At 50.7% G+C, this 26,327-nt stretch overlaps 1 protein-coding gene across 1 annotated transcript; it reads right to left on the reverse strand.

The window, feature by feature from the left end:
• Positions 1 to 4,813: 4,813 nt before the first annotated feature.
• MORN3 (MORN repeat containing 3) lies at positions 4,814 to 22,618 on the reverse strand. Its single transcript, XM_003778146.4, has 6 exons — positions 22,229 to 22,618; positions 12,333 to 12,490; positions 7,380 to 7,539; positions 6,184 to 6,368; positions 5,838 to 5,918; positions 4,814 to 5,071 (listed from the first exon to the last, which is right to left on the reverse strand). The coding sequence occupies exons 1-5, from the start codon at positions 22,371 to 22,373 to the stop codon at positions 5,844 to 5,846; spliced, it is 723 nt and encodes a 240-aa protein (XP_003778194.2). The 5' UTR covers positions 22,374 to 22,618; the 3' UTR covers positions 4,814 to 5,071; positions 5,838 to 5,843.
• Positions 22,619 to 26,327: the final 3,709 nt, after the last annotated feature.

Here is a 26,327-nt window from a genome sequence, read left to right on the forward strand (position 1 = left end):
AATGAGCAGCAGCTGCACTGCAGCTACACTCTCCCCAGGGCCTATTTTTTCCACAGTCCCCAGCACTCCCTCTTGTCTCACACCAGGCCACCTTCAGTCATGTGACTTTCTTGGCCTCATTAGGCCTTTAAGTTTGAGATTTCTGTCTGTCCCAAACATCTAATACATAAAGTAGTTATGCTCACACCTGTAATCCCAGCACTTTAGGAGGATGAGGCAGGTAGATGACTTGAACCCAAGAGTTTGAGACCAGCCTGGGCAACATGGCGAGACCCTATCTCTACACAAAATACAAAAATCAGTTGGGCATGGTGGCACGCACCTGTAATCCTCGCTACTTGGGAGACTGAGGCTGGAAGATCGCTTGAGTCTGGGAAGTAGAGGGTGCAGTGAGCCTTGATTGTGCTACTGGACTTCAGCCTGAGCGAGAGACCCTGTCTCAAAAAAGAGAAATTTAAACCAAGTTTTTAATTAGTTTTATAAAAGAATGTAGTCTGGCTGAAGTGAAATGTGGGTGGAGCATCAGCAGGCCTGATATTTCTCTTTCTCCTATCATTGTTGTCCCAGGTGCTTCACAGAACCCCAAGACTCTGGAGAAACACAATTTGGAAAGTGTGGTCAGAAGTTCTTGTCCTGTGCGGACTGGGACACAGTGAACGGCAGCTTCGTAGCCTGGGTGGGGAAGGGGACCCTCCTTTTCCCTCCAGCAGCATCCGCAGTCCTGTGTCACATGCTCCGGGATCCACACTTCTTTTTTGTTTGTGTTTGTTTTGTTTTGTTTTGAGACGGAGTCTCATTCTGTCAACTAGACTGGAATACAGTGGCGAAATCTCGGCTCACTGCAACCTCCGCCTCCTGGGTTCAAATGATCCTCCTGCCTCAGCCTCCCAAGTAGCTGGGATTATAGGTGCACACTACCACGCCTGGCTTTTTTTTTTTTTTTTTTTTACGCCTGGCTAATTTTTGTATTTTTTGGTACAGATGGAGGTTTCACCATGTTGGCCAGGCTAGTCTTGAACTCCTGGCCTCATGTGATCCACCCGCTTCAGCCTCCCAGTGTTGGGACTACAGGCGTGAGCCACCACGCCTGGCCTAATCCACACTTCTTTTTTGTTTGTGTTTATTTTGTTTTGTTTTGAGACAGAGTCTCATTCTGTCACCTAGACTGGAATACAGTGGTGAAATCTCGGCTCACTGCAACCTCCGCCTCCCGGGTTCAAATGATCCTCCTGCCTCAGCCTCCCAAGTAGCTGGGATTATAGGTGCACACTAGCACGCCTGGCTAATTTTTTTTTTTTTTTTTTTTTTTTTTTTTTTACGCCTGGCTAATTTTTGTATTTTTTGGTACAGATGGAGGTTTCACCATGTTGGCCAGGCTAGTCTTGAACTCCTGGCCTCATGTGATCCACCCGCTTCAGCCTCCCAGTGTTGGGACTACAGGCGTGAGCCACCACGCCTGGCCTAATCCACACTTCTGAAGGGTATCAAGTAGGATGGGGGAGGGACCTCTGTGAACCCCCACTGCTCCCCAGAGAAGTCCTAGACTTTTTTTTTTTTTTTTTTTTTTTTGAGACCAAGTCTCACTCTGTTGCCCAAGCTGGAGTGCAGTGGCGCGATTTCGGCTCACTGCAACCTCTGCCTCCCGGGTTCATGGGATTCTCCTGCCTCGGCCTCCCGAGTAGCTGGGACTACGGGCATGAGCCACCACGCCTGGCTAATTTTTGTATTTTTAGCAGAGATGGGCTTTCACCACACTGGCCAGGCTGGTTTCCAACTCCTGACCTCAGGTGATCACCTGCCTCGGCCTCCCAAAGTGCTGTGATTACAGGCGTGAGCTACCGCACCCGGCCGTCCTGGACATCTTTACGTATTCCCCTAAGACAGCTACCTCCCTACTTCTGCAGGGATGCAAGATCCAGCTGGAATCATTTCTGGGCTAGGTTCCTGTTGTCTTGGGTTCTCGTTCCTAAACTGGCCGGGACTCAAGACTCATCAGCCTGGCTTGTCAAATGCAGGTTTCGAAGCCCTTGGAGGATTCTGATTTAAGTAGGTCTGGGTGTGTCTTTGGAATCTATTTCTAACAAGCACCCCAGGTGCTCTCACACCCAGGCAACTTAGACAAACACTCCTAGTTAGGAGCACAGTCTCTTTAACTTCATTTTTATTTACATTTTGAATACATAATACATTCACATGGTTCCAAACACAACAGAGAAAAGTTGTTCTTCAGCTCCTGTTCCCAAGTCCCCAATTCTCCCCAGAGACAACCATCTTTGCCAGTTTATTGTGTTCAAATCTAGCAACATTTTATACATAAACAAGCACACCCTCTTCCCACATTTTTTTTTTTTTTTTTTTTTTGAGATGGAGTCTCGCTCTGTTGCCCAGGCTGGAGAGCAGTGGCACGATCTCAGCTTGGCATGATCTTGGCTCACCACTACCTCCGCTTCCTGGGTTCAAGTGATTCTCCTGCCTCAGCCTCCTGAGTAGCTGGGATTACAGATGCACTCCACCACACCGAGCTAATTTTTGTATTTTTAGTAGAGACAGGGTTTCACCAAGTTGGTCAGGCTGGTCTCGAACTCCTGACCTCTTGATCCGCCTGCCTCGGCCTCCCAAAGTGCTAGGATTACAGGCATGAGCCACCATGCCCGGCCCCCACTTTTTCTTTAAAAATGGTAATCCTTTATATACACTCTTCTGCACATTAAGAGCAGCTAGACCTAAGTTTAAGCACAGTACTAGCTTGATGACTTGTGATCCTCCCTGAACCTCAGTTTCCTCCTCTAAAATGGCAGTAATAGCAAGACACCTCACTGTTGTCGGGGAGTCCCAGGAGAGAATGCTTGCTTTGAAGCTGTCAGCACAGGGCCTTGAATAGAGTGAGTGCTCCATATCTGGAAGTTATGATTAATCCCAGGGTGGCCAGGCGGGGCTTCCCAATGCCAGAGGTACAGACTGAGAACCAACCACACCCTTGGTGAGGCCACCCTACTTATGACTTAGGGGGCAGAGAGAACCTCAGTGAGGTCAGTGGTGTTTATTGAGGCTTTACTATGTGCTATGTGCCTCTTGCTGAGGTCTTAGCTAGAATCATGGTATTTCAGGGTTTCTCAACATTTTTTTTTTTTTTTTTGAGATGGTGTCTCACTCTGTCGCCCAGGCTGGAGTGCAATGGCGCAATCTCGGCTCACTGCAACCTTTGCCACCCAGGTTCAAGCGATTCTCCTGCCTCAGCCTCCTGAGTAGTTGGGATTACAGGTGCTGAATTTTTTTTTTTTTTTTTTTTTGTAGCATGGTGATATTGCACCATGCTTAACCGCGTCCCTGGTCTTTACTCACTCAATGCCAGTAGCCTTCTTCCTGCCTGTTGTGACATCAAAAATGTCATACATTGCCAAATGTCCCCAAGAAAGAGTGGGGCTGAGGGAGGACAAAATCCTACCCACAGTTTAAAACCACCGCCTTATCTCATCCTCACAGTAACCCCAGGTGGGAAGCACCGTTAATGCCTCATATTGCAAGTGTGGAGACCAACAGAACAGAGTTTGGGTCACATTCCCAAGAACACACAGCTCCGAGATTCACGCCCAGGCAGTGTGACTCCAGAGCTCACCTGCCCATTACGCAAGAGAACATCTGATCTCTCAAGAATGTTGCCCCTGCTTGGCCGGGAGTGGTGGCTCACACCTGTAATCCCAGCACTTTGGGAGGCTGAGGCGGGCAGATCACGAGGTCAGGAGATCGAGACCATCCTGGCCAACATGGTGATACCCTGTCTCTACTAAAAATACAAAAAATTAGCCAGCCTTGGTGGCAGTTGTCTGTAATCCCAGCTACTCGGGAGGCTGAGGCAGGATCATCGCTTGAACCAGGGAGGCGGAGGTTGCAGAGAGCCGAGATTGTGCCACTGCACTCCAGCCTGGGTGACAGAGCGAGACTCTGTCTCCAAAAAAAAAAAAAAAAAAAAAGGCCAGGCTTGGTGGCTGACACCTGTAATCCCAGCACTTTAGGAGGCTGAGTGGGGCAGATCACGAGGTCAGGAGTTCAAGACCAGCCTGACCAACATGGTGATACCCCATCTCTACTAAAACTACAAAAATTAGCTGGGCGTGGTGGCATGCACCTGTAATCCCAGCTACTCAGGAGGCTGAGGTAGGAGAATCGCTTGAACATGGGAGGCAGAGGTTGCAGTGAGCTGAGATCGTGCCACTGCATTCCAGCCTGGGCGATAGAGGGAGATTACGTCTCAAAAAAAAAAAAAAAAAAAAAAATCACCTGGGGAATTTTCTGAAAGCTTAGGCCTCACCCCAGATGAATTAGATGTGAAGCTGTGAATCTCTGGGCATGGGACCTGGGCTTCCACAGCTTTGCAAAGTTTCCATGGGATTTCAAGGTTGAGAGCCCTGTGTTAGGCTGAGAAGTGGAAATTTTATAATCTCAAATCTTGGCAGCCAGTGTGGCAGGATGCAGGCCTTCTCTCTGGGTCATCTGGGTTATCTCACAGGGGACCTGCCATTTCTTTCTCTTTTTCTTTTCCTTTCTTTCATATTTTAAAATTTTTTTTTGTAGAGTCAGGGTCTTGCTATGTTGCCCAGGCTGGTCTCGAACTCCTGGCCTCAAGCAGTCCTCTTACCTTGGCCTCCCAAGTTCTGGGATTACAGGAATGAGCCACTGCACCCGGCCTAAGATCTGCCCTTACTCCCCCAAGCTAAGCCCAGGCAGCCCAGCCAAGGCAGGTCTTCCCAATTCTAAAACTGAAAGCCCTGCTGAGCCCCCTCGAGTGCCCCATCCTTATCCCATAGGCCCAGGCTTATACCACTTGGTTATTCTTTATTCTCATGCACTCCAGGGTGAGATCAGAGAATGAAGAGGGTCCCGAGGACAGCCTGGGAGAGAAGCACCGGCCTTCCTATTGGCAAGGAACGACCCAGTGCTGGGGTGAGTGAGGGGCCCTCTGAGGGTGCCAGGGTCATGCCTGGAGCTGCTGCTGACTCCTCCAGCCAGAGCCGCACTGGTCTGAGCGATCGGGTGACACAGGCTTGAATTTCTCCTGAAGCGTTTGTGTTCTCTGCAGGGGAGAGGGGGATGGTGGAGCTGGCATTTGAAAGACGCTGTACCAATGTCCTCTCCTCAAACCCTCACATCGTGCCCAGGAGGACTTGGACTGGACAAGACCCCACTGGACAGATGTGTCAATGGAGGCTGAAGGCCAACTGCCTTACTCAAGGGTGTTCAGAAGTCAGGAGACCACCTCCTTTCAACCCCGTGCCCAGCCCAGTTGTGTGGCCCAGGGTGCAAATAGAAGGTTTCAGGCAGGACTGGAATGCACCGGTCTTCAGTGAAATGGTTTGTTTGTTTGTTTGTTTTTTGAGACAGAGTCTCACCCAGACTGGAGTGCAGTGGCACAGTCTCAGCTCACTGCTACCTCCGCCTCCCGGGTTCAAGCAATTCTCTGCCTCAGCCTCCTGAGTAGCTGGAATTACAGGTGCCCACCCCCACGCCTGGCTAATTTTTGTGTTTTTAGTACAGATGGGGTTTCACCATCTTGGCCAAGCTAGTCTTGAACTCCTGACCTCGTGATCCACCCATCTCGGCCTCCCAAAGTGCTGGGATTAAAGGCAAGAGCCACCACGGCCAGTCAAAAGGGGTTTTGAAGAGGAAGAGTCAAAAAGGACACCTGGGACTGTAGGAGGCAAGAAGCCTGCCCTCTCTGGTCTTGCTCCCCCACTCCCCCACCCCAAGCCCTTTGGAGACCCCAGGAGATCTGTGCATTGTTCCGGGCCCTGGAGCAGCCTCAGCCACGTCAGCACTTGGCAGGCATGCCCACCCCTCACCTGGCATCAATCTCCTTCCTCTGTCTTCCTGAACGTGGCCAACGCTTCTGCCAGCACACCATCAGGGTCTAGGATTTTGACCTGGAGGGAAATACCAAGAAGTCGGTTTGGAGAGCATGGAGGACCCAGGCTGCCAGCCTTGACTGGTGCTACCTGCCCTGTGGGGTGCTGCCAGCCTCATCAGGAGCCACCTCCCTTGCTAGGGATGCCCTGACTGAAAACAAAACCTTGTCTGTTCCCTGTCTGGGCTGGGCTGGGCCTGGCAGTCTGGCCTGGGCATGGCTGGGGATTCTGGCTTCTGTCTCTGTCTGGGTGTGGCCACAGGGCCCTGGTGAGGGCTGCCCACCTCAGGAATGGGGAACTGAGTGGGCTCAGGGGCCTCGTCACGGCCATAGTCGATCATCGTCCCGCATTTGGCCATATTGTCCACCCAGAAGCCTTCAAACAGCTGGCCATGGTCCAGATGGAAGAAACGCCCTGCCCCGTTCTTCATGCCTCTCTCCCAGCAGCCCTCGTAGCGGTTCCCGTTCTCTGGGGGAAAGGACAGGGAGGTGTGGTGCAGGGTACATCAAACTAAGCTAGACCCCCAGGAGTCGCTCTTCCAGAGCTCAGTGCAAATCTCAACACATTGGGAGGCCAAGATGGGAGGCTCATAAGCCCAGGAGATCAAGACCAGCCTGAGCAACATAGTGAGACCCCATCTCTGCAACAATAATTTTTTTTAAATTAGCTGGGCATAGTGGTGTGCACCTATAGTCCCAGCTACTTGGGAGGCTGAGGTGGGAGGATGGCTTGAGCTCAAGAAGTTGAGGCTGCAGTGAGCTGAGATTGCCCTACAGCACTCCAGCCTGGGTGACAACCTCCGCTTCCCAAGTTCAAGCGATTCTCCTGCCTCAGCCTCCTGAGTAGCTGGGATTACATGTGCGTGCCACCACACGCAGCTACTTTTTGTATTTTTAGTAGAGACGGGGTTTCTCCATGTTGGTCGGGCTGATCTCAAACTCCTGCCTCATGATCCACCTGCCTCTGCCTCCCAAAGTGCTGGGATTACAGGCATGAGCCACCGCGCCTGGCCTTTTTTTAAAAATTGAGATATAAGTTCCTATAACATAAGTTGACCATTTTGAAGTGTATAGTTCAGTGGTATTTAGTACATTCACAATGCTGTGCAACCATTACCTCTATCTAGTTTCAAAACGTTTTAATCACCCGAAAAGGAAACCCTGTGCCCATTAAGCAGCCATTCCCCACACCCACTAATGTCACCACCCCCATAGTCCTAGGCAACCCTTAGTCTACTTTCTGTCTCTGTGGAGTTGTGTGTTCTAAAAATTTCTTATAAATAGCATCATATATATGTGACCTTTTGTGACTGAGGGGAGGGATAGGGTCCTCTTCCTCTCTTGTCCCGCATTGACACAACGGCCAGTGTGGGACAAGACTGTGGGGTGTGGCCTGTCTCTGTGGGACCAGATGGGCGTGGCCAGCTCGCTGCCAGGGGCGTGGCCGGGTGGGCGGGGCCGGCGGGGGCGGGGCACTCACTCAGGCGCAGCATGCCCTCCCCGTTGGGCTTGTCGTTCTCCCACTGTCCCTCGTAGATGTCGCCGTTGCTGTAGTACATGCGGCCCCACCCGCTGCGCTGGCTGCCACACCACTCACCCTCATAATACTCCTTGGGTCCGAAAAACTGGATCCCATAACCCTGAAAGTACGAAGACGCTACTACTCAGGGCGCCCCCCAACACCAGGAAAGCCCACCGTCTTCCCAGGCACCCCTAGAGCCACACACCCCAGCTTCTTCCTTCTTCCTCAGCCCTGCGTCCAAGCGGAGGGTCGTGTCTTAGCGGAGGATCCTGTCTTTTTTTTTTTTTTTTCAAGACAGAGCTCCACTCTGTCACCCAGGCTGGAGTACAGTGGTGTGATCTCGGCTCATTGTAACCTCCGTACCTCGGGTTCAAGTGATTCTCCTGCCTCAGCCTTCCGAGCAGCTGGGATTACAGACACACACCACTATGCCCTGCCAATTTTTGTATTTTTAGGAGAGACAGGGTTTCACCATGTTGGTCAGGCTGGTCTTGAACTCCTGACTTCAAGTGATCCGCCCGCCTCAGCCTCCCAAAGTGCTGGGATTACAGGTGTGAGCCACAGTGCCCGCCGATAATGTCTTGAAGGATCTCCCCATGCTCTGTTTCTCTCTGTCCCTCTGCTGCCGCCTCCATGCAGCCGGTCATTAAACTCCCTCCTTACTGACCCACCCTCTCCTCTCTCATCCCCACCCCCCCATGCACCATTCAGCCCCTACAGCGGCAGAGGATTCTTTAAATCGCCCATCTAGGCTGGGCGCTGTGGCTCACCGGCTCCCTTTAGGAGGCTGAGGTGGGTGGATCACTTGAGGTCAGGAGTTTGAGACCAGCCTGGCCAACATGGTGAAACCCCATCTCTACTAAAAATACAAAAAATTAGCTGGGCGTGATGGCGGCGCCTGTGATCCCAGTTACTCAGGAGGCTGAGGCAGGAGAATCACTTGAACCTGGGAGGTGGAGGTTGCAGTGAGCTGAGAACGCACAGTAGCCTAGGTGATGGGGTGAGACGCTGTCTCAAAAAAAAAAAAAAAATCGCCCATCTGATCATGCTCGCCCCACTCCCACTCTTATTTTGACCCAGAAAAATGAACATAAACACCATACTTAGCCTGGCATGGTGGCTTACGCCTGTAATCCCAGCACTTTGGGAGGCCGAGGCAGGTGGATCACCTGAGGTCAGGAGTTTCAGACCAGCCTGACCAACATGGCAAAACCCTGTCTCTATTAAAAATACAAAAAATTAGCTGAGTGTGGTGGCGGGCACCTGTAATACTAGCTGCTTGGGAGGCTGAGGCAGAAGAATTGCTTGAACCCAGGAGTCGGAGGTTGCAGTGAGCCCAGATCACGCCATTGCACTCCCGCCTGGGCAACAGAGCAAGACTGTCTCAAAAAACAAAAAACAAAAAACAAAAAACAAAAAAACCCCACCACACTTAGGCTGGGCACTGTGGCTCACGCTTGTAATCCCAGCACTTTGGGAGGCCGAGGCAGGCGGATCACGAGGTCAGGAGATCGAGACCATCCTGGCTAACATGGTGAAAACCTGTCTCTACTAAAAATACAAAAAATTAGCCGGGTGTGGTGGTGGGTGCCCGCAGTCCCAGCTACTCGGGAGGCTGAGGCAGGAGAAGGGCGTGAACCAGGAGGTGGAGTTTGCAGTGAGCCAAGATCGCGCCACTGCACTCCAGCCTGGGGGCAACAGAGAGAGACTCCATCTCAAAAAAAAAAAAAAAAAACAAAACACCACACTTAGTGTCCAACCACAGGGAAACAAGGTCTGTTTGCGGATCACACCCGAGGAGGTTGGGTTGAGAAGCCAAGTCTACTCCTCAAAATCCTGATTTCCCACATATCCCTGAGGGCCCCTGCAACTCTTCTACTCACTCCTGCTCCAGGGCAGACACACTCTGCTGTTTTACATCTCCTTCCCTTTGCTATTTTTTTGCCTCCCATCTTTCTCCCTTTTTTTTCTTCCTGGCTAACTCCTAGCATCTTTTAGTGTCACCTCCTACAGGAAGGCTGCCCTGAATTCCCTCTTTTTGAAACAAGTCTTGCTCTGTTGTCCAGGCTGGAGTGTAGTGGCACCACTACAGCTCACTATAGCCTCAGCCTCCTGAGATCAAGCAATCCTCCTGCCTCAGCCTTTTGAAAAGTTGGGACTACAGATGTGCACCACAACATCCAGCTAATTATTATTATTATATAGTTTTATTTATTTATTTATTTAGAGATGGAGTCTCACTCTGTTGCCCAGGCTGAAGTGCAGTGGCACGATCTCGGTTCACTGCCACCGCTGCCTCCTGGCTTCAAGCGATTCTAATGTCTCCGTCTCCCTAGCTGGGACTACAGGTACACACCACTATGCCTGGCTAATTTTTTTTGTATTTTTATTTAGTAGAGACGGGGGTTTCACCATGTTCGCCAGGCTAGTCTCGAACTCCTGACCGCAAGTGACACACCCCCGTCAGCCTCCCAAATTGCTGGGATTACAGGCGTGAGCCATTGTGCCTAGGCTTCTGCTCTGAATTCTCTAGGCTGGGCTTAAAGACCTTCCTCTGGGCACCCTGTGAAAACATCCCTCCTAATACCATATTCTATGTAAATTGGTTATTCGGGGTTTTCTCTTCCTACTTGCCGATAAACAATTTGGGAGCAGAGAACATGAAACCCTGGGCTCTACAACTTGCTAGCTGTGTGACTCCAGGCAAGACTGAAACTGCCTTTGCAAAATTATGACTGAGACAGTGAAAGAGATTTAACTTAACCGACTCCATCTTGCTTCTAACCTCTAAGCTGTCCATGTCCATTCCTGGGCTTAAGCTGAACTAACTTTGGGAGAAAATTAGTTTATAGTTTATAGTTTAAACAAATACAGTAACGGCCCTTTCCCGAAGACCTCCTTCTTGCCTGGGGACTAGATTGCCTTTGTAGGATTAACATTAGCTACGAGATTATAAATTATGGTTTAGGAGTCAAGCAGCTGGAAGCTACAAGATTCTGACCCTCCCTAAACTGCTCCTAAGATCAGTGCTTAAGATATTTTGCAGACCTTGCACTTGATGGATCAGCTGGCACTACCCAAATCAATAAACTGATTTATGTGATCTTGTGGCCCCCCCACCCAGGAACTGACTCAGGGCAAGAAGACAGCTTTGACTCCCTATGATTTCATCTCTGACCAATCAGCATGCCTGACTCACTGTCTTTCCCCCACCCACCAAGTTATCCTTAAAAACTCTGCAGCCAGAATGTTCAGGGAGACTGATTTGAGTAATAATACAACTCAGGGCCAGGCGCGGTGGCTCATACCTGTAATCTTAGCACTTTGGGAGGCCCAGGCTGGCGGATCACCTGAGGTCGGAAGTTCGAGACCAGCCTGGCCAATATGGAGAAACTCTGTCTCTACTAAAAATACAAAATTAGCAATGTGTGGTGCCACATGCCTGTAATCCGAGCTACTTGGGAGACTGAGGCAGGAGAATCGCTTGAATCCGGGAGGCGGAGGTTGCGGTGAGCTGAGATCACGCCATTGCACTCCAGCCTGGCAACAAGAGCGAAACTCCATCTCAAAAAATAAATAAATTAATTAATAATAATAATAATAATACAACTCAGGTCTCCCACACAGCCAGTTCTGTGTTAATTACTCTTTCTCTATTGCAATTCCCCTGTCTTGATGAATCGGCTCTGTCTAGGGAGCAAGAGGACAGCTTTGACTCCCTATGATTTTATCTCTGACCAATCAGCACTCCTGGTTCACTGTCTTTCCCCCACCCACCAAGTTATCCTTAAAAACTCTGCTGCTGGAATGTTCGGGGAGACTGATTTGAGTAATAATACAACTCAAGGCCAGGCACCGGCAAGGTGAACCCCTTGGGCAGTTACAAGACACCTCATCTCTTCGAGCTTGTTTGCTTATCAATAAAATGAGCATGAAGATGATGATGATGATGAGCTGTTGCTGTGAGAGTTAACTGAATATTAAATGTGTTTCAGGCCGGGCGCGGTGGCTCCAGCCTGTAATCCCAGCACTTTGGAAGGCCGAGGCGGGCGGATCACGAGGTCAGGAGATCGAGACCATCCTGACTAACACGGTGAAACCCCGTCTTTACTGAAAATACAAAAAATTCGCCGGGCGCGGTGGCGGGCGCCTGTAGTCCCAGCTACTCGGGAGGCTGAGACAGGAGAATGGCGTGAACCCGGGAGGCGGAGCTTGCAGTGAGCCAAGATGGCGCCACTGTACTCCAGCCTGGGCGACAGAGCGAGACTCCGTCTCAAAAAAAAAAAAAAGTTTTAAATATGTGTTTCAGGCTCACAATAGCAGTTGCTCAGTTGCAATACTGTTTATTATTAGTGTCTCTGGGACTGATGGTGAGGATTCCTCCACACTTGTGGGAGTAGGTGGAGGGAACCTGTGCCCAGCTTGGGTGTTTCCGGGCTGAGCACGCGCCTCTGGCTGGCTTCTGTCCCCCGGGACCCTCCTCTCCTGTCCGCTGCCCTCTTGCTCCCACTTTTCCTACCTCCCTTTTATTCACGCCCAGCAGAAAGGGGATTCTCAGAAAGTGATACCTGGGGAAAAGAAAGCCAGGAAACGAGGGGGAAGAGGGTGGAGGCGACTTCGTCCCCACAAGCCTGGCTGGCTCCTCGCAACCACAGGGTTTCGTGGGCTCCTCCCTGGCCTCTGTTGCTTCCTGTTTCCTGGGTTTTGTTCTGAGAAACTTTGCAATTCCCCCACCCCTTCCTTCTCCCACGTGCAGCACAACCTTGTTCTCCTCCCTGTAGACCTCCCCTCTCTTTTCTCCCAGGCCTCTCTCGGCTCCCCCTACACACACACACACACACACACACACACACACACACACACACATACACACATACACACACACTCAGCCTGGCTGGCAGCCCTGCTCACCGATTTCTTATCCCCTTTCCACCAGCCTGAGTAGACTCTCCTGCACTTTCCTGTCTGTTGGTCAGGAAGGCTGAGGGTGCCGTAGCCGTCTCGCTTCCCAAACTTCCAGTCCCCTTCATAGATGGCTCCGTTCTTCTTCCAGACCTGTGTTCCTTTCCCTGGTGACACACAGATGGGCAATACTGCAGACATGGCCCCCGGGGGGTGGGGGTGGTGTGCCTGCCTGAGCCTCAGGAGCCGCCAATTAGAGGAATGTTGAGAGCTGGGACAGGCTCTGCACATCATCCTAGACACCCAGTACCCAGGAGAAGGCCAGGAAAGTTCCATTTCTTTTTTTTTTTTTTTTTTTTTTGAGACAGTGTCTCACTCTGTCGCCCAGGCTGGAGTGCAGTGGCGCGATCTCAGCTCACTGCAACCTCTGCCTCCCGGGTTCAAGAGATACTCCTGCCTCAGCCTCCAGAGTAGCTAGGACTACAGGTGTGCGCCAACACACTTAGCTAATTTTGTGTTTTAGTAAAGATGGGGTTCTATGTTGGCCAGGCAGGTCTGAAACTCCTGACCTCAAGTGGTATGCCCACCTCGGTCTCCCAAAGTGCTGGGATTAGAGGCGTGAGCCACTGCGTCCGGCCAGAGGTAATTTTCTTATTTGTTGATTAGTGTCACATGTCTTTTCTTTTCCAGGAGAATGTGAGCTGCAGGAGGGCACAGACTTTGGTCTGTTTTGTTCACTGCACTGAAAAACTGTGCCTGGAGGCTGGGTGCAGTGGCTCGAGCCTGTAATCCCAGCACTTTGGGAGGCTGAGGTGGGTGGATCACCTGAGGTCAGGAGTTAGAGACCAGCCTGTCCAACATGGCAAAAACCTGTGTCTACTGAAAATACAAAAATTAGCCAGGCGTGGTGGCAGGCGCCTGTAATCCCAGCTACTCAGGAAGCTGAGGCATGAGAATCTCTTGAACCTGGGAGGCGCGGGTTGCAGTGAGCCGAGATGGTGTCATTTCACTCCAGCCTGGGAGACAAGAGCGAAACTCCATCTCAAAATAAAACAAACAAACAAACAAACTGTTCCTGGCATGTTGTAGGTGACTAATACCTGTTAATTTACTTTTTTCTCTTTTTTTTCTTTTTGAGACCGAGTCTTGCTCTGTCGCCCAGGCTGAAGTGCAGTGTTGCGATCTCGGCTCACTGCAACCTCCACCTCTCAGGTACAAGCAATTCTTCCGCCTCAGCCCCCAAGTAGCTGGGATTACAGGAATGCGCCACCACGCCTGACTCATTTTGTATTTTCAGTAGAGACGGGGTCTCTCCATATTGGTCAGGCTGGTCTCGAACTCCCAAACTTAGGTGATCTGCCCACCTCGGCTTCCCAAAGTGTTAGGATTACAGGCGTGAGCCACCGCGCCTGGCCTTTTTCTTTTTTCTTTTTTTAGACAGGATCTGGCTGTGTCGCCTATGCTGAGGTGCACAGCTCGCTGCAGCCTCAACCACTCAGGCTCAAATGATCCTTCTGCCTCAGCCTCCTGAGTAGCTGAGACCACAGGTGCATGCCACTACACCTGGCTAAATTTTTTAAAAAAATTTTATAGAGGCAGAGTCTCTCTATGTTGCCCAGGCTGGTCTCAAACTACTGGGCTCAAGCAATCCTCCTGCCTAGGCTTCCCAAAGTATTGGGATTACAGGCATGAGGCACCACACCAGGCATTTCTTTCTTTTTAGAGATGTGGTCTTGCTATGTTGCCCAGGCTGGTCTTGAACTCTTGAGCTAAAGAGATTCTTCCTTCTCAGCCTCTCGAAGAGCTGGGAATACAAGCACACACCACTACACCTACACCGAGCTTAATACATATTTAACAAAACGATGAATAAAATATTTGTGGAGTACCTATATTGGCCAATTCATGTCTGGGTCCTTGGTAACCCAGGAACAAATTCAACATTATCCCTCTGAGCTTTGTGACCTTGACCAAGTAAGTTCATTATTTGGGTCTCTCTGAGCCTCAGATACCTCAGCTGTAAAATGGGTATAAGAATATCTTATGGGGAGCTGGGCGCGGTGGCTCATGCCTGTAATCCCAGCACTTTGGGAGGCCGAGGCTGGTGGATCACCTGAGGTCAGGAGTTCGAGACCAGCCTGGCCAACATAGTGAAACCCCGTCTCTACTAAAAATACAAAAAATTAGCTGGGCCTGGTGGTGGGTGCCTGTAATCCAAGCTACTTGGGAGGCTGAGGCGGGAGAATTGCTTGAACCAGGGAGGCGGAGGTTGCAGTGAGCTGAGGCGAGATCGCGCCATTGCACTCCAGCCTGGGCAACAAGAGTGAAATTCTCTCTCTCTCTAAAAAAAAAAAAAAGAATATCTTATGGGGGCTGGGAGCAATGGCTCACGCCTGTAATCCCAGCACTTTGGGAGGCCGAGGTGAGCTGATCACTTGAGGTCAGGAGTTCGAGACCAGCCTGGCCAACATAGTGAAACCTGGTCTCTACTAAAAATACAAAAATTAGCTGAGCATGGTGGTACTTGCCTGTAATCCCAGCTACTCTGGAGGCTGAGGCAGAAGAATCACTTGAATCTGGGAGGTGGAGGTTGCAGTGAGCTGAGATGGCGCCACTGCACTCCAGCTCGGGTGACAGAGTGAGACTGTGAAAGAAAGAGAGAAAGAGAGAGAGGGAGAGATGGAGACAGGGAGGGAGGGAGGAAGGAAGGAAGGAAAGAAGGAAGGAAGGAAGGGAAGGAAGAAAGAAAAGAAAACGTGCCATTTGTGACAACATGGATGAATCTGGAGGACATTACGCCAAGTGAAATAAGCCAAGCAGAGAAAGACAAATACTGCATGATTTTACTTATATGTGGAATCTAAAAAAGTCAAACTCATAGAAACAGTAAAATAGCAGTTAGCAGGGGCTGGTGGGGTGGGGAAAATGTGGAGATGTTCTGTCAAAGGGTGCATACTTTTTGTTATAAGATGTACAAGATTTGGAGACCTAAGGTTGGGCATGGTGGCTCACTCCTATAATCCCAGCAATTTGGGAGGCTGAGGCAGGTGAATCACTTGAGGCTAGAAGTTAAAGACTAGCCTGGGCAACATGGTTAAGCCCTGTCTCTACTAAATATACACAAATTAGCCTGGTGTGATGGCACATGCGTATAATCCCAGCTACTCAGGAGGTTGAGGTAGGAGAATTGCTTGAACTTCAGAGGCAGAGGTTGCAGTCAGTGAGATTGCGCCACTGCACTCCAGCCTGGATGACAGAGCAAGACTCTGTCTCAAAACAAACAGGTCGGGTGCGGTGGCTCGTGTCTGTAATCCCAGCACTTTGGGAGGCCAAGGCAGGCGGATCATGAGGTCAGGAGATCAAGACCATCCTGGCCAACATGGTGAAACCCCGTCTCTACTAAAAATACAAAAGTTAGCTGGGCATGGTAGTGTGCACCTGTAGTCCCAGCTACTTGGGAGGCTGGAGGCAAGAGAATCGTTTGAACCCGGGAGGCGGAGGTTGCAGTGATCCGAGATCACACCACTGCCCTCCAGCCTGGCAACAGAGCGGGACTCCATCTCAAAAAGATAAAATAAAACAAAACAAAACAAAACAAACAAAGATCTGGAGACCTGGTGTACAGCATCATTCTATATTAGTACCGTATTGGTGTATTGGATACTGTACTTGAAATTTGCTAAGAGAATAGATCTTAATTGTTCTCACCACACACAAACAAAATGGTAATAATGTGAGGAGATGGATATGCTAATTACTTTGATTGTACTAATCATTTCGAAATGTAGACTTTTTTTTTTTTTTTTTTTGAGACAGAGTTTCATTCTTGTTGCTCAGGCTGGAGTGCAACGGTGCAATCTCGGCTCACTGCAACCTCCGCCTCCTGGGTTCAAGCGATTCTCCTGCCTCAGCCTCCTGAGTAGCTGGGATTACAGGCATGCGCCACCACGTCTGGCTAATTTTGTATTTTTAGTAGAGACGGTGTTTCTCCATGTTGGCCAGGCTGGTCTCCAACTCACGACACAAAGGAGATCCACCCACCTCAGCCTCCCAAAGTGAGGGGATTACAGGCGTGAGCCACTGCGCCCGGACTTCGAAATGCAGACTTTTAAGAAAACATCTTACTACACATCTTAAGTATATACAATTTTTCTTTGTCAATCATACCGCAATAAAGCTGAGGGAGAAAAGATTCAATTTGTGGGTAATTACGGGACCATTCTAATTTTCTGAAAAGAAAAACAGTATCTCATGGGGTTGTTTCTTATCACTAGATTCCAGGATATGTGTACAGCACTTAGAGCCTACAAATAGGAAATACGATGTCAATGTTAGCCTTTGTTGTTTTTTTTATTTTTTTATTTTTTTTCTCTCTCAAATCATGGGAGCCTTTATTATTATTTTTGCCCTTGGGGAGCCCATGGTCTGGTAGGGCCCATCCACATTGTAGGGGCTGTTGGGTTGTTTGCGCTTGTCCTGCCCCTCACTTCCTCCTGGTTTTATTTCCTTTGGGGACACCACTCTCCCACTCTAAACCCCCAAGGTTTGGGTGGGCTGACCCCGCCCCCTGGCAGGCCTAGCCAATCAGTGTATTCTACCCACCAGGCTGCTGTGATTGGGTCAGTGCAGGCCACCTGACCCAAGTTGGTCCAATGAGACTCCGTATAAGTCCATTTGGGCCACCACACCCACCCGGGCCTGCAATGGGAGGAAGCTGACTTAAGAAGGAACCCAACACAGAGGAAAGCAGAATGGAGACATGGAGGGAGACGCCAAGTTCCAGTGACATTAAGCCCCTGAATCCCACCATGGCTGAACTTGCATTGCTGAAGCCCTCCTGAGTTGAATTTTTGCCTCTTGCAAATGAAACAGGCCTGATGAATACCCACATAGTTCAATTTCAATATACGAAGGTAGGCACTGAGATTTCAATATCAGAAGAAGGGCACTTGGTCAAATCTGGGGACTCAGAGACTTCCTGGAGGGGGTGACGTTGGGGCCAGGAAGGGCAGTCCAGGCACAGGGAACTGCATGAGTAAAGGCAAAGAGGTTTGAAAATGATGGTTGCAGCCGGGTGAGGTGGCTCACGCCTGTAATCGCAGCACTTTGGGAGGCCAAGGCGGGCGGATCACTTGAGATCGGGAGTTCGAGACCAGCCTGGCCAACATGGCGAAATCCCGTCTCTACTGAAGATACAAAAATTAACCGGGCATGGTGGCAGGTGCCTGTAATCACAGCTACTTGGGAGGCAGGAGAATCGCTTGAACCCAGGAGCAACAGAGTGATTGGCTAGCCAATCCACTGATTGGCTAGGCCTGCCAGGGGGCAGAGTCAGCCCACCCAAACCTTGGGGATTTAGAGTGGGAGAGGGGTGTCCCCAAAGGAAATAAAACCGGGAGGAAGTGAGGGACAGGACAGGCGAAAACAACCCAACAGCCCCTACCAAAAAAAAAAAAAAAAAAAGACACTGATGGGTGCTCATGACTATGCCTTCCGTGGGTGGCTTCAGTCTCTCCTACCGCAGGCAAATGCAGGAGACACATGGGAATCAATAGGTTGGGAATTAGAGGGGAAAGGTGCTTTTTCTCTGCTAGTCCATTTTGAAAAATCTCATCTCAATTTTTTGATTTGCCCAGTTGGATTACGTGCTCATTTCTGTGACCAAGGTAGCAGGGGCCTGTTATTAGAAGAAGGTGAAGGGTGAGAACAGGAGGCATCCAATAGTCGAGTTAGGGGTTGATGCACACAGTATACGGCCTATGCTGGGGAAAATCCCTAGCCTAACAGTATTGGACTACCTAGTATAGAAGTCCTGAGACCTGGTTTGAAGACCTCGCATTTTCTTTTTCTTTCCTTTTTTTTTTTTTGAGATGGAGTCTCGCTCTGTCACCCAGGCTGGAGTGCAGTGGCGCGATCTCGGCTCACTGCAAGCTCCGCCTCCCAGGTTCACGCCATTCTCCTGCCTCAGCCTCCTCAGTAGCTGGGACTACAGGCCCCTGCCACCACGCCCGGCTAATTTTTTGGATTAGAAAACGCGAGGTCTTGGCCGGGCGCGGTGGCTCACGCCTGTAATCCCAGCACTTTGGGAGGCTGAGGCGGGCGGATCACGAGGTCAGGAGTTCGAGGCCAGCCTAACCAACATGGTGAAACCTCGTCTCTACTAAAAATACAAAAATTAGCTGGGCGTGGTGGTGTGCACCTGTAATCCCAGCTACTCAGGAGGCTGAGGCAGGATAATCGCTTGAACCTGGGAGGCAGAGGTTGCAGTGAGCCGAGATCACACCATTGCACTCCAGCCTGGTCGACAGAATGAGACTCTGTCTCAAAAAAAAAAAAAAAAAAAAAGACCTGGCATTTTCTGTTACTGTTTGGGTGACTGAATCAGTTGAGGGTTCAGGGTCCAGATGACCCAACAGAAACCATACTGCACTGTCTTCTGCAGTGCAGTGATGCCGGTTGTCGGAACACTGAAGACCCTAGGACAGTTTGAAATGCTAGTTATTTCAAATAGAGAAAATTTAATACAGGGGATGGAAGAGCTGAGAGTCTGCACAGGACACAGTGAGGCAAACCAAATCTTATCAAGTAGGAAAATAAGGGGAAAAGGCTGGGCATGATGGCTCACACTTGTAATCCCAGAACTTTGGGAGGCTGAGGTGGGCAGATCACTTGAGGTCATGAATTCAAAACCAGCCTGGCCAACATGGTGAATCCTTGTCTCATTTTTTTTTTTTTGTCTTTTTTTTTCTTCCTTTTTGTGGAGAACGGGGTCTCCCTATATTGCCCAAGCAGGTCTCGACCTCCTGGGCTCAAGCTATCCTCCCGCCTCTGCCTCCCTGAGAGCTGGGATTACAGGCGTGAGCTACCGCGCCTGGCAAGTGAATCCCCATCTCTACCAGAAAATACAAAAATTAGCTGGGCATGGTGGTGTGTGCCTTTAGTCCCAGCTACTGGGGAGGCTGAGGCACAAGAATCTCTTGAACCCGGGAAGTGGAAGTTTCAGTGAGCCGAAATCGCAGCACTGCACTCCATCCTGGGCGACAGAGCACAACTCTGTCTCAAACAAGACAAAACTATATCAGGAAGTGAGGAGGATTCCTCCATCCTGTCACTAAGATGCTGGCAGCCATGTGTATCATGCAGAGGTACACTTGCAGGAGGAGAGAAAAAAGGCCAGCCAGGGAGAAGCAGATAGATGGAGAAGTTGTCCTAAGCCTTCCCTGAGGATGGCTCCATTCCTGCCTTTCTAATAATTTGCTTTTATGGGGTGCTTCGTTCTCCTGCTGGATGTCTCTCACCTGGATGTCTGCAAGGGCCTCTGAGGGGTCTTCCTGCCCCCACCTCATTCACAACGAAATAGCCAGCATGGGTGTTACAGGACATGAATCAGATCATGTCATTCCTCTGCTCTAAACCCTCCCTGTGTCACAGAGTCAAATCCAAAGTTCTTACCATGGCTGACAGGGTCCTATATGATCTGACTACCCTTCTTTAGCCCACAACCTCTTTTTTTCTTTTTTCTTTTTCTTTTTCTTTTTTTTTTTGAGATGGAGATTCGTTCTTGGAAACTCCCAGGCTGGAGTGCAATGGTGCGATCTCAGCTCACTGTAACCTCCTCCTCCCAGGTTCAAGCAATTCTCTTGTCTCAGCCTCCCAAGTAGCTGGGATTACAGGTGCCTGCCATCATGTCTGGTCTAATTTTTGTATTTTTAGTAGAGATGGGGTTTCACCATGTTGGCTAGGCTGGTATTGAACTCCTGACCTCAGGCGATCTGCCTGTCTTGGCCTCCCAAAGTGCTGGGATTTCAGGCATAAGCAACCACGCCAGGACTGTTTTTCTTGAGGCAGAGTCTTGCTGTGGCACCCAGGCTGGAGTGCAGTGGCATGATATTGGCTCACTGTAACCTCCACCTCCTGGGTTCAAGCAATTCTCCTGCCTCAGCCTCCCTAGTGGCTGGGATTACAGGCGTTCACCACTCGACCCAGCTAATTTTTTGTATTTTTAGTAGAGATGGGGTTTCGCCATGTTGGCCAGGCTGGTGTTGAACTCCTGACCTCAAGTGATCTGCCCGCCTCGGCCTCTCAAAGTGCTGGGATTACAGGCGTGAGCCGCCATACCTGGCCTGCAACCTCTCTGACCTCCTCCTCTTCCTCACTCTGTTTCACCCACACCGTCTTCCTGGCTGTTCCTTGAACACCCCAGGTATGTTCTCTGCTCCAGCTGGTCCTGCCACCTTCTATGCTAGTCCCTGCAAACATCCACTCAGTTACTCCCTCTCCTCCAAGTTCTTTTTTTTTTTTTTTTTTTTTGCAGACAGAGTCTCGCTCTGTCTCCCAGGCTGGAGTGCAGTGGCGCAATCTCGGCTCACTGCAAGCTCCGCCTCCTGGGTTCACGCCATTCTCCTGCCTCAGCCTCCAGAGTAGCTGGGACTACAGGCGCCCGCTACCACGCCAGCTAATTTTTTGTCTTTTTAATAGAGACACGGTTTCACCGTGTTAGCCAGGATGGTCTCAATCTCCTGACCTCGTGATCCGCCCGCCTCGGCTTCCCAAAGTACTGGGATTACAGCCGTGATCCACCACACCCGGCCCCACCTGGCCCATTTTTGTATTTTTTTAGTAGAGATGGGATTTCGCCATATTGGCCAAGGTGGTCTCGAACTCCTGATCTCAGGTGATCTGCCTGCCTCGGCCTCCCAAAGTGCTGGGATTACAGATGTGAGCCACCGCACCCAGCCTGGAACTGGGATCCTAACCCAGGTTTATTTGACTCCAAAGCACTTAACCCAGCAAGGCAAGAGAGCAGGGTGGTTAAGAGCACAGAATCGGGTTGGGAGCAGTGGCTCACGCCTGTAATCTCAGCACTTTGGGAGGCCGAGGCGGGTGGATCACTTGAGGTCGGGAGTTCAAGACCAGCCTGATCAACACGGAGAAACCCTGTCTTACTAAAAATACAAAATTAGCCAGGCGTGGTGGCACATGCCTGTAATTCCAGCTACTCTGGAGGCTGAAGCAGGAGAATCGCTTGAACTCCAGAGGTAGAGGTTGCGGTGAGCCAAGATCGCACCATTGCACTCCAGCCTGGGCAACAAGAGTGAAATTCCGTCTAACAAAAAAAAAGAGCACAGAATCTAGCCAGGCACAGTGACTCCCACTTGTAATCCCAGCAATTCAGGAGGCTGGGACAGGAGGATTGCTTGAGCCCAGGATCTCGAGGCTGCAGTGAGCTATGAAGGCACCACTGCACTCCAGCCTGTTTTTTTGAGACAGAGCAAGACCTTGTCCCCTCAAAAAAAAAGACTACAGAGTCTGGAATTGCAAGACTGGAGTGAGCAGCAGTGCCACATTTTAAAATAAAAGCTCTTTTTTCTTTATTTTTTCCCCCAGTCAGGATTTAGTTTGTATTGATAGGACCCCTTTGGCCCCTGCTGGTCAGACCTGGAGCCCCGGCTCCTCCTTGGGGGATGGAGTAGGGGGTCCTCCCTTGTGCCTGGCGCTCAGCCTTCTGCAGAGCATCACAGCTGAATGCAAAGCCCAGAACCCCGCTGCAAGCTGGTTTCGGGGGGGTGGCTTTTCTTGTTGCCAGCTAGCCCAGTGCTTAACCCAAGTCTCAGAAGGCAGGAACTGAGCCCCCTAGGTCCCAGAGCCCCAGGGGCAGGCCAGTTTCTCAAGACCCTCTGTCCACTGCTGGTCCTGAGACCCTCACTCAGTTGAAGTCAGGGCTGAGTTTGTTCAGAAGCCCCAGCATGTGGAGGCCCCCAGCTGGCCTGGGCCAGCACTCACCCTGGGGGAGCCTTGGGGACACATCTCATGTCCCCAGTGAGCTCTGCACGCTGCCTTCCTGGCCCTGTTGCCCACTGTGGCTCCGACCCCACTCCAGCTGCCCGTCCCGGAGTCCCACTCACCGTGTTTCACGTTGTCCTTCCACTCGCCCACATAGTAGTCGCCATTCACAGCGTATACCTGGCGCCGCAGGCCGTTCTTGTGGGCCTTCCGGTCCCACCCCTTCCACAGGGACTCTGACTTTTTCGGGCACTTAGAGACTGGCATGGTGGCTGCTTCTGCAAGGCTGGAGGGTGCTGGAAAAGGGTTAGGAACATCTGGGGCTTCAGCACGCCCCGTGTGATGCCGGGATCCTGAGCTCAAGTGGGGAGAGTCATGTGTGTTCTGAGTCCCTGGGGCAGGTGAACAGCCCTTGGTGGGGATCCTTTAGTGCTGGACTGACCTTTGGCTGGCCCCTCCCTTGCCTCTCCTGGGGCCCCCTCCCAGGGGGTCTGATGGCACAATCACTTGGGAATCTAGGGAAACCAGTAGAGCAGGAGGGTTTGTGATGGCATCAGGGAGAAGCTGCCCCCAGGGAGGGGGTGGCGGTCATACATACATATATATATTTTTTTATGTCTTCTAAATATTTATATTTATTTATTTATTTATTTATTTATTTAGAGATGGAATCTTGCTTTGTTGCCCAGGCTGGAGTGCAGTGGCACCATCTCGGCTCACTACAACCTCTGCCTCCTGGGTTCAAGTGATTCTCGTGCCTCAGCCTCCTAAGTAGCTGGTATTACAGGCGCCCACCACCATGCCTGGCTAATTTTTGTATTTTTAGTAGAGACGGGGTTTCACCATGTTGGCCAGGTTGGTCTCGATTTCCTAATCTCAAATGATCCACCCACCTCAGCCTCTCCAAGTGCTGGGATTACAGGCATGAGCCACTGAGCCAAATATGAATCCAAAATATAAACCCAAAATATGGGTTACATATTTTGACAATCACACCTAGAAGTAGGGAAAAATAATTCCAGGCAAAGAAAATAGGCAGAGCAAAAGCTGGGAGTGGAGAAACAATCTCAGGTCCTAAATTCTATGCCGTTGGGATTTTTTCCCCTCGCATTTCCAAATATCACATGTACTATTGTTAATCTTTATATGTAAATTAACTCACTTGGCAGAGGTTGCAGTAAGCCGAGATCATGCCACTGCACGCCAGCTTGGATGACAGAGTGAGAACTTTTCTCAAGAAGAAAATAAAAATAAGTTAACTCACTTTAAAAAAATCAATACATATATTGAAAAAAGGAGGGCCAGGTGCAGTGGCTCATGCCTGTAATCCCAGCACTTTGGGAGGCCGAGGCGGGTGGATCACCTGAGTTCAGGAGTTCGAGACCAGCCTGGTCAACATGGTGAACCCTCGTCTCTGCTAAAAATACAAAAATTAGCTGGGCCTGGTGGTACGTGCCTGTAATCCCAGCTACTCAAGAGGCTGAGGCAGGAGAACAGCTTGAATCCGGGAGGCGGAGGTTGCAGTGAGCCGAGATTGCACCATTGCACTCCAGGTTGGGAGACAGAGCGAGACTCAGTCTTAAAAAAATAATAATAAAATAGGCCGGGCGCAGTCGCTCACGCCTGTAATCCCCGGCACTTTGGGAGGCCAAGGTGGATGGATCACCCGAGGTCAGGAGTTCAACACCAGCCTGGCCAACATGGCGAAACCCTGTCTGTACTAAAAATACAAAAATTAGCTGGGTGTGGTGGCAGGTGCCTGTAATCCCGGCTACTCGGGAGGCTGAGGCAGGAGAATCGCTTGAACCAGGGAGGAGGAGGCTGCAGTGAGCAGACATTGCACCACTGCACTCCAGCCTGGGCGAGACAGAGTGAGACTCTGTCTCAAAAAAAAAAAAAAAAGGCTGGGCGCAGTGGCTCACGCCTGTAATCCCAGCCTTTGGGAGGCCAAGGCGGGTGGATCACGAGGTCAGGAGATTGAGACCATCCTGGCTAACATGGTGAAACCCCATCTCTACTAAAAATACAAAAGATTAGCTGGGCGTGGTGGCGGGCGCCTGTAGTCCCAGCTACTCGGGAGGCTGAGGCAGGAGAATGGCATGACCCGGGAGGCGGAGCTTGCAGTGAGCCGAGATTGTGCCACTGCACTCTAGCCTGGGCGACAGCAAGACTCCGTCTCAAAAAAAAAAGAAAAGAAAAGAAAAGAAGCAGAATGGAGACTTTATGTATCATTATTATAAATAGAAAACCAGTAGCAGGTAGCCTAACGCAACAATAAATGTAAAAATAAAAACATTGAAAGAACCAATTTAAGTCTTAGCTAGATGCTATGGCTTAGAGTTGGCTGAGCTCCAAGGTCTCTGTTAAAAATAGGAATTAGCAAGGCCTGGTGCGGTGGCACACGCCTGTAATCCCAGCACTTTGGAAGGCCGAGGTGGGCAGATCACGAGGTCGGGAGTTCGAGACCAGCCTGGCCAGCATGGTGAAATCCTGTCTCTACTACTAAAAATACAAAAATTAGCCGGGCTTGTTTGCCAAGGCCTGTAATCCCAGCTACTGGGGAGGCTGAGGCAGGAGAATCACTTGAAACCGGAAGGCGGATGTTGCAGTGAGAGCTGAGATCCGCCACTACACTCAGCCTGGGCGAAAAGTGAAACTTCGTCTCAAAAAAAAAAACAAAAAGATTAGCAAATGTTAAAAGAGGTGTTAATGCCATGTAATCACCAGACTGACTCCTCTTGGCTTACTCAGAATTGCAAGAGAACCCAGACTCTAATAACTTTCTTATGATGTCATTGGGTGTTACTTCACACCTCATCAGTGTAACCTAAAATCACCCTCCATCCCAGAGTTTAGGGAACATAGGTTCTACTCCGGAGGAGGCTGTAGTCTTAACACCTGAGCTGTTGACAGGAAATGAAAGTCGGCCCAGGTTGCTTTGGTGCTGAGTAACAAAGACCAGCCTGGCGGCATGGGGGCTGCCGCCTGCAATCCCAGCACGTTGGGAAGCTGATGCGGAAGGATCACATGAGTCCAAGAGTTGTAGACCAGCCTGGGCAACCATAGTGAGACCTTATCTCTACAAAAAATAATTAAAAAAAAAAAAATTAGCTGGGCATGGTGGCGCAGGCCTGTAGTCCCAGCTGCGCGGGAGGCTGAGGTGGGAAGATGCCTTGATCTTAGGAGGTCGGGACTGCAGTGAGCTATCATCCGGCGCCACTGCATTCCAGCCTAGGTGACAGAAGGAGACCCTGTCTCAAGGGAAAAAAACAAAACAAAACAAAAAACCCACAGTGGAAGAGGGAGGAGCCGGGAACCAGACGGCTTGGGGTCAGTCAGGAGTCCTGGGCCTGCCCCACCTGCGCCCGGCTCACCTGCGCTCACCTGCGGGATCGCGGCATCCAGCCTCAATGTCCGTCAGCTGCGCGCACCACGGGCCCGGCCGGGGTCGCTATGGCAACGCGCCGCCCCAGCCTACCAACCAGGCAATGCCCGCCACTTCCTGCCGAGACCCGGTAGCGGCAAAATTTGATCGGCAAACTTACGTCACACTGTTGTTTTGTTTGTTTTGGTTTTTGAGATGGAGTCTCACTCTGTCGCCCAGGCTGGAGTGCAGTGGCGCGATCTCGGCTCACTGCAACCTCCGCCTCCCGGGTTCAAGCCATTCTCCCTGCTTCAGCCTCCCAAGTAACTGTGGTTATAGGCGCCCGCCACCACGCCCAGCTAATTTTTTGTATTTTTAGTAGACACGGGGTTTGGCTAGGCTGGTCTTGAACTCCTAACCTCAAGTGATCCGCCCACCTCGCCTCCCAAAGTGCTGGGATTAGAGGCGTGAGCCACTGTGCCTGGCCGTCACGCTGGTCCTTAGCCTTGTAGGGGTCTGGACTGCTCTGAGCGTCTAATGGGAGCCCTAGAGACCCCCCGGCCCCTGAAGGGTGCCTACTCATTACCCTACACAAGTCGGCTTCAGTCACTCTCGGCTCACACCCTCCAGGGGCTCCCCTGGTCACTCAGGGTAAAAGCCACAGCCCTTCCAGTGGCCTTCAAGGCCCTGGTGATCTGCTCGCCCCTCCCCTTTCCACTCACACCTTGCCCCCCCACTCCTGGCAGCCCGTCTCTGCTCCAGCCACACACTTGCTTCATTGCTGTTCCTGGAAAATACTGGGCATGTTCTGGCCTCGGGGCCTTTGCCTCTTTTGTGCCTGCTGCCAGGACATCTGT

The sequence above is a fragment of the Pongo abelii genome, chromosome 10 (assembly GCF_028885655.2).
Source record: "Pongo abelii isolate AG06213 chromosome 10, NHGRI_mPonAbe1-v2.0_pri, whole genome shotgun sequence".
In the NCBI taxonomy this organism is placed as follows: domain Eukaryota; kingdom Metazoa; phylum Chordata; class Mammalia; order Primates; family Hominidae; genus Pongo; species Pongo abelii.

Excerpts from the sequence above, each read along its gene's own strand:
- MORN3 (XM_003778146.4), bottom strand. The coding sequence starts at position 22,373 with ATGCCAGTCTCTAAGTGCCCGAAAAAGTCAGAGTCCCTGTGGAAGGGG. Across the intron at positions 7,540-12,332 it reads GGAAAGGGGATAAGAAATCG|GGTTATGGGATCCAGTTTTT; the intron begins GTGAGCAGGGCT and ends TCGTACTTTCAG. Across the intron at positions 5,919-6,183 it reads CTCAGTTCCCCATTCCTGAG|GTCAAAATCCTAGACCCTGA; the intron begins GTGGGCAGCCCT and ends ATTTCCCTCCAG.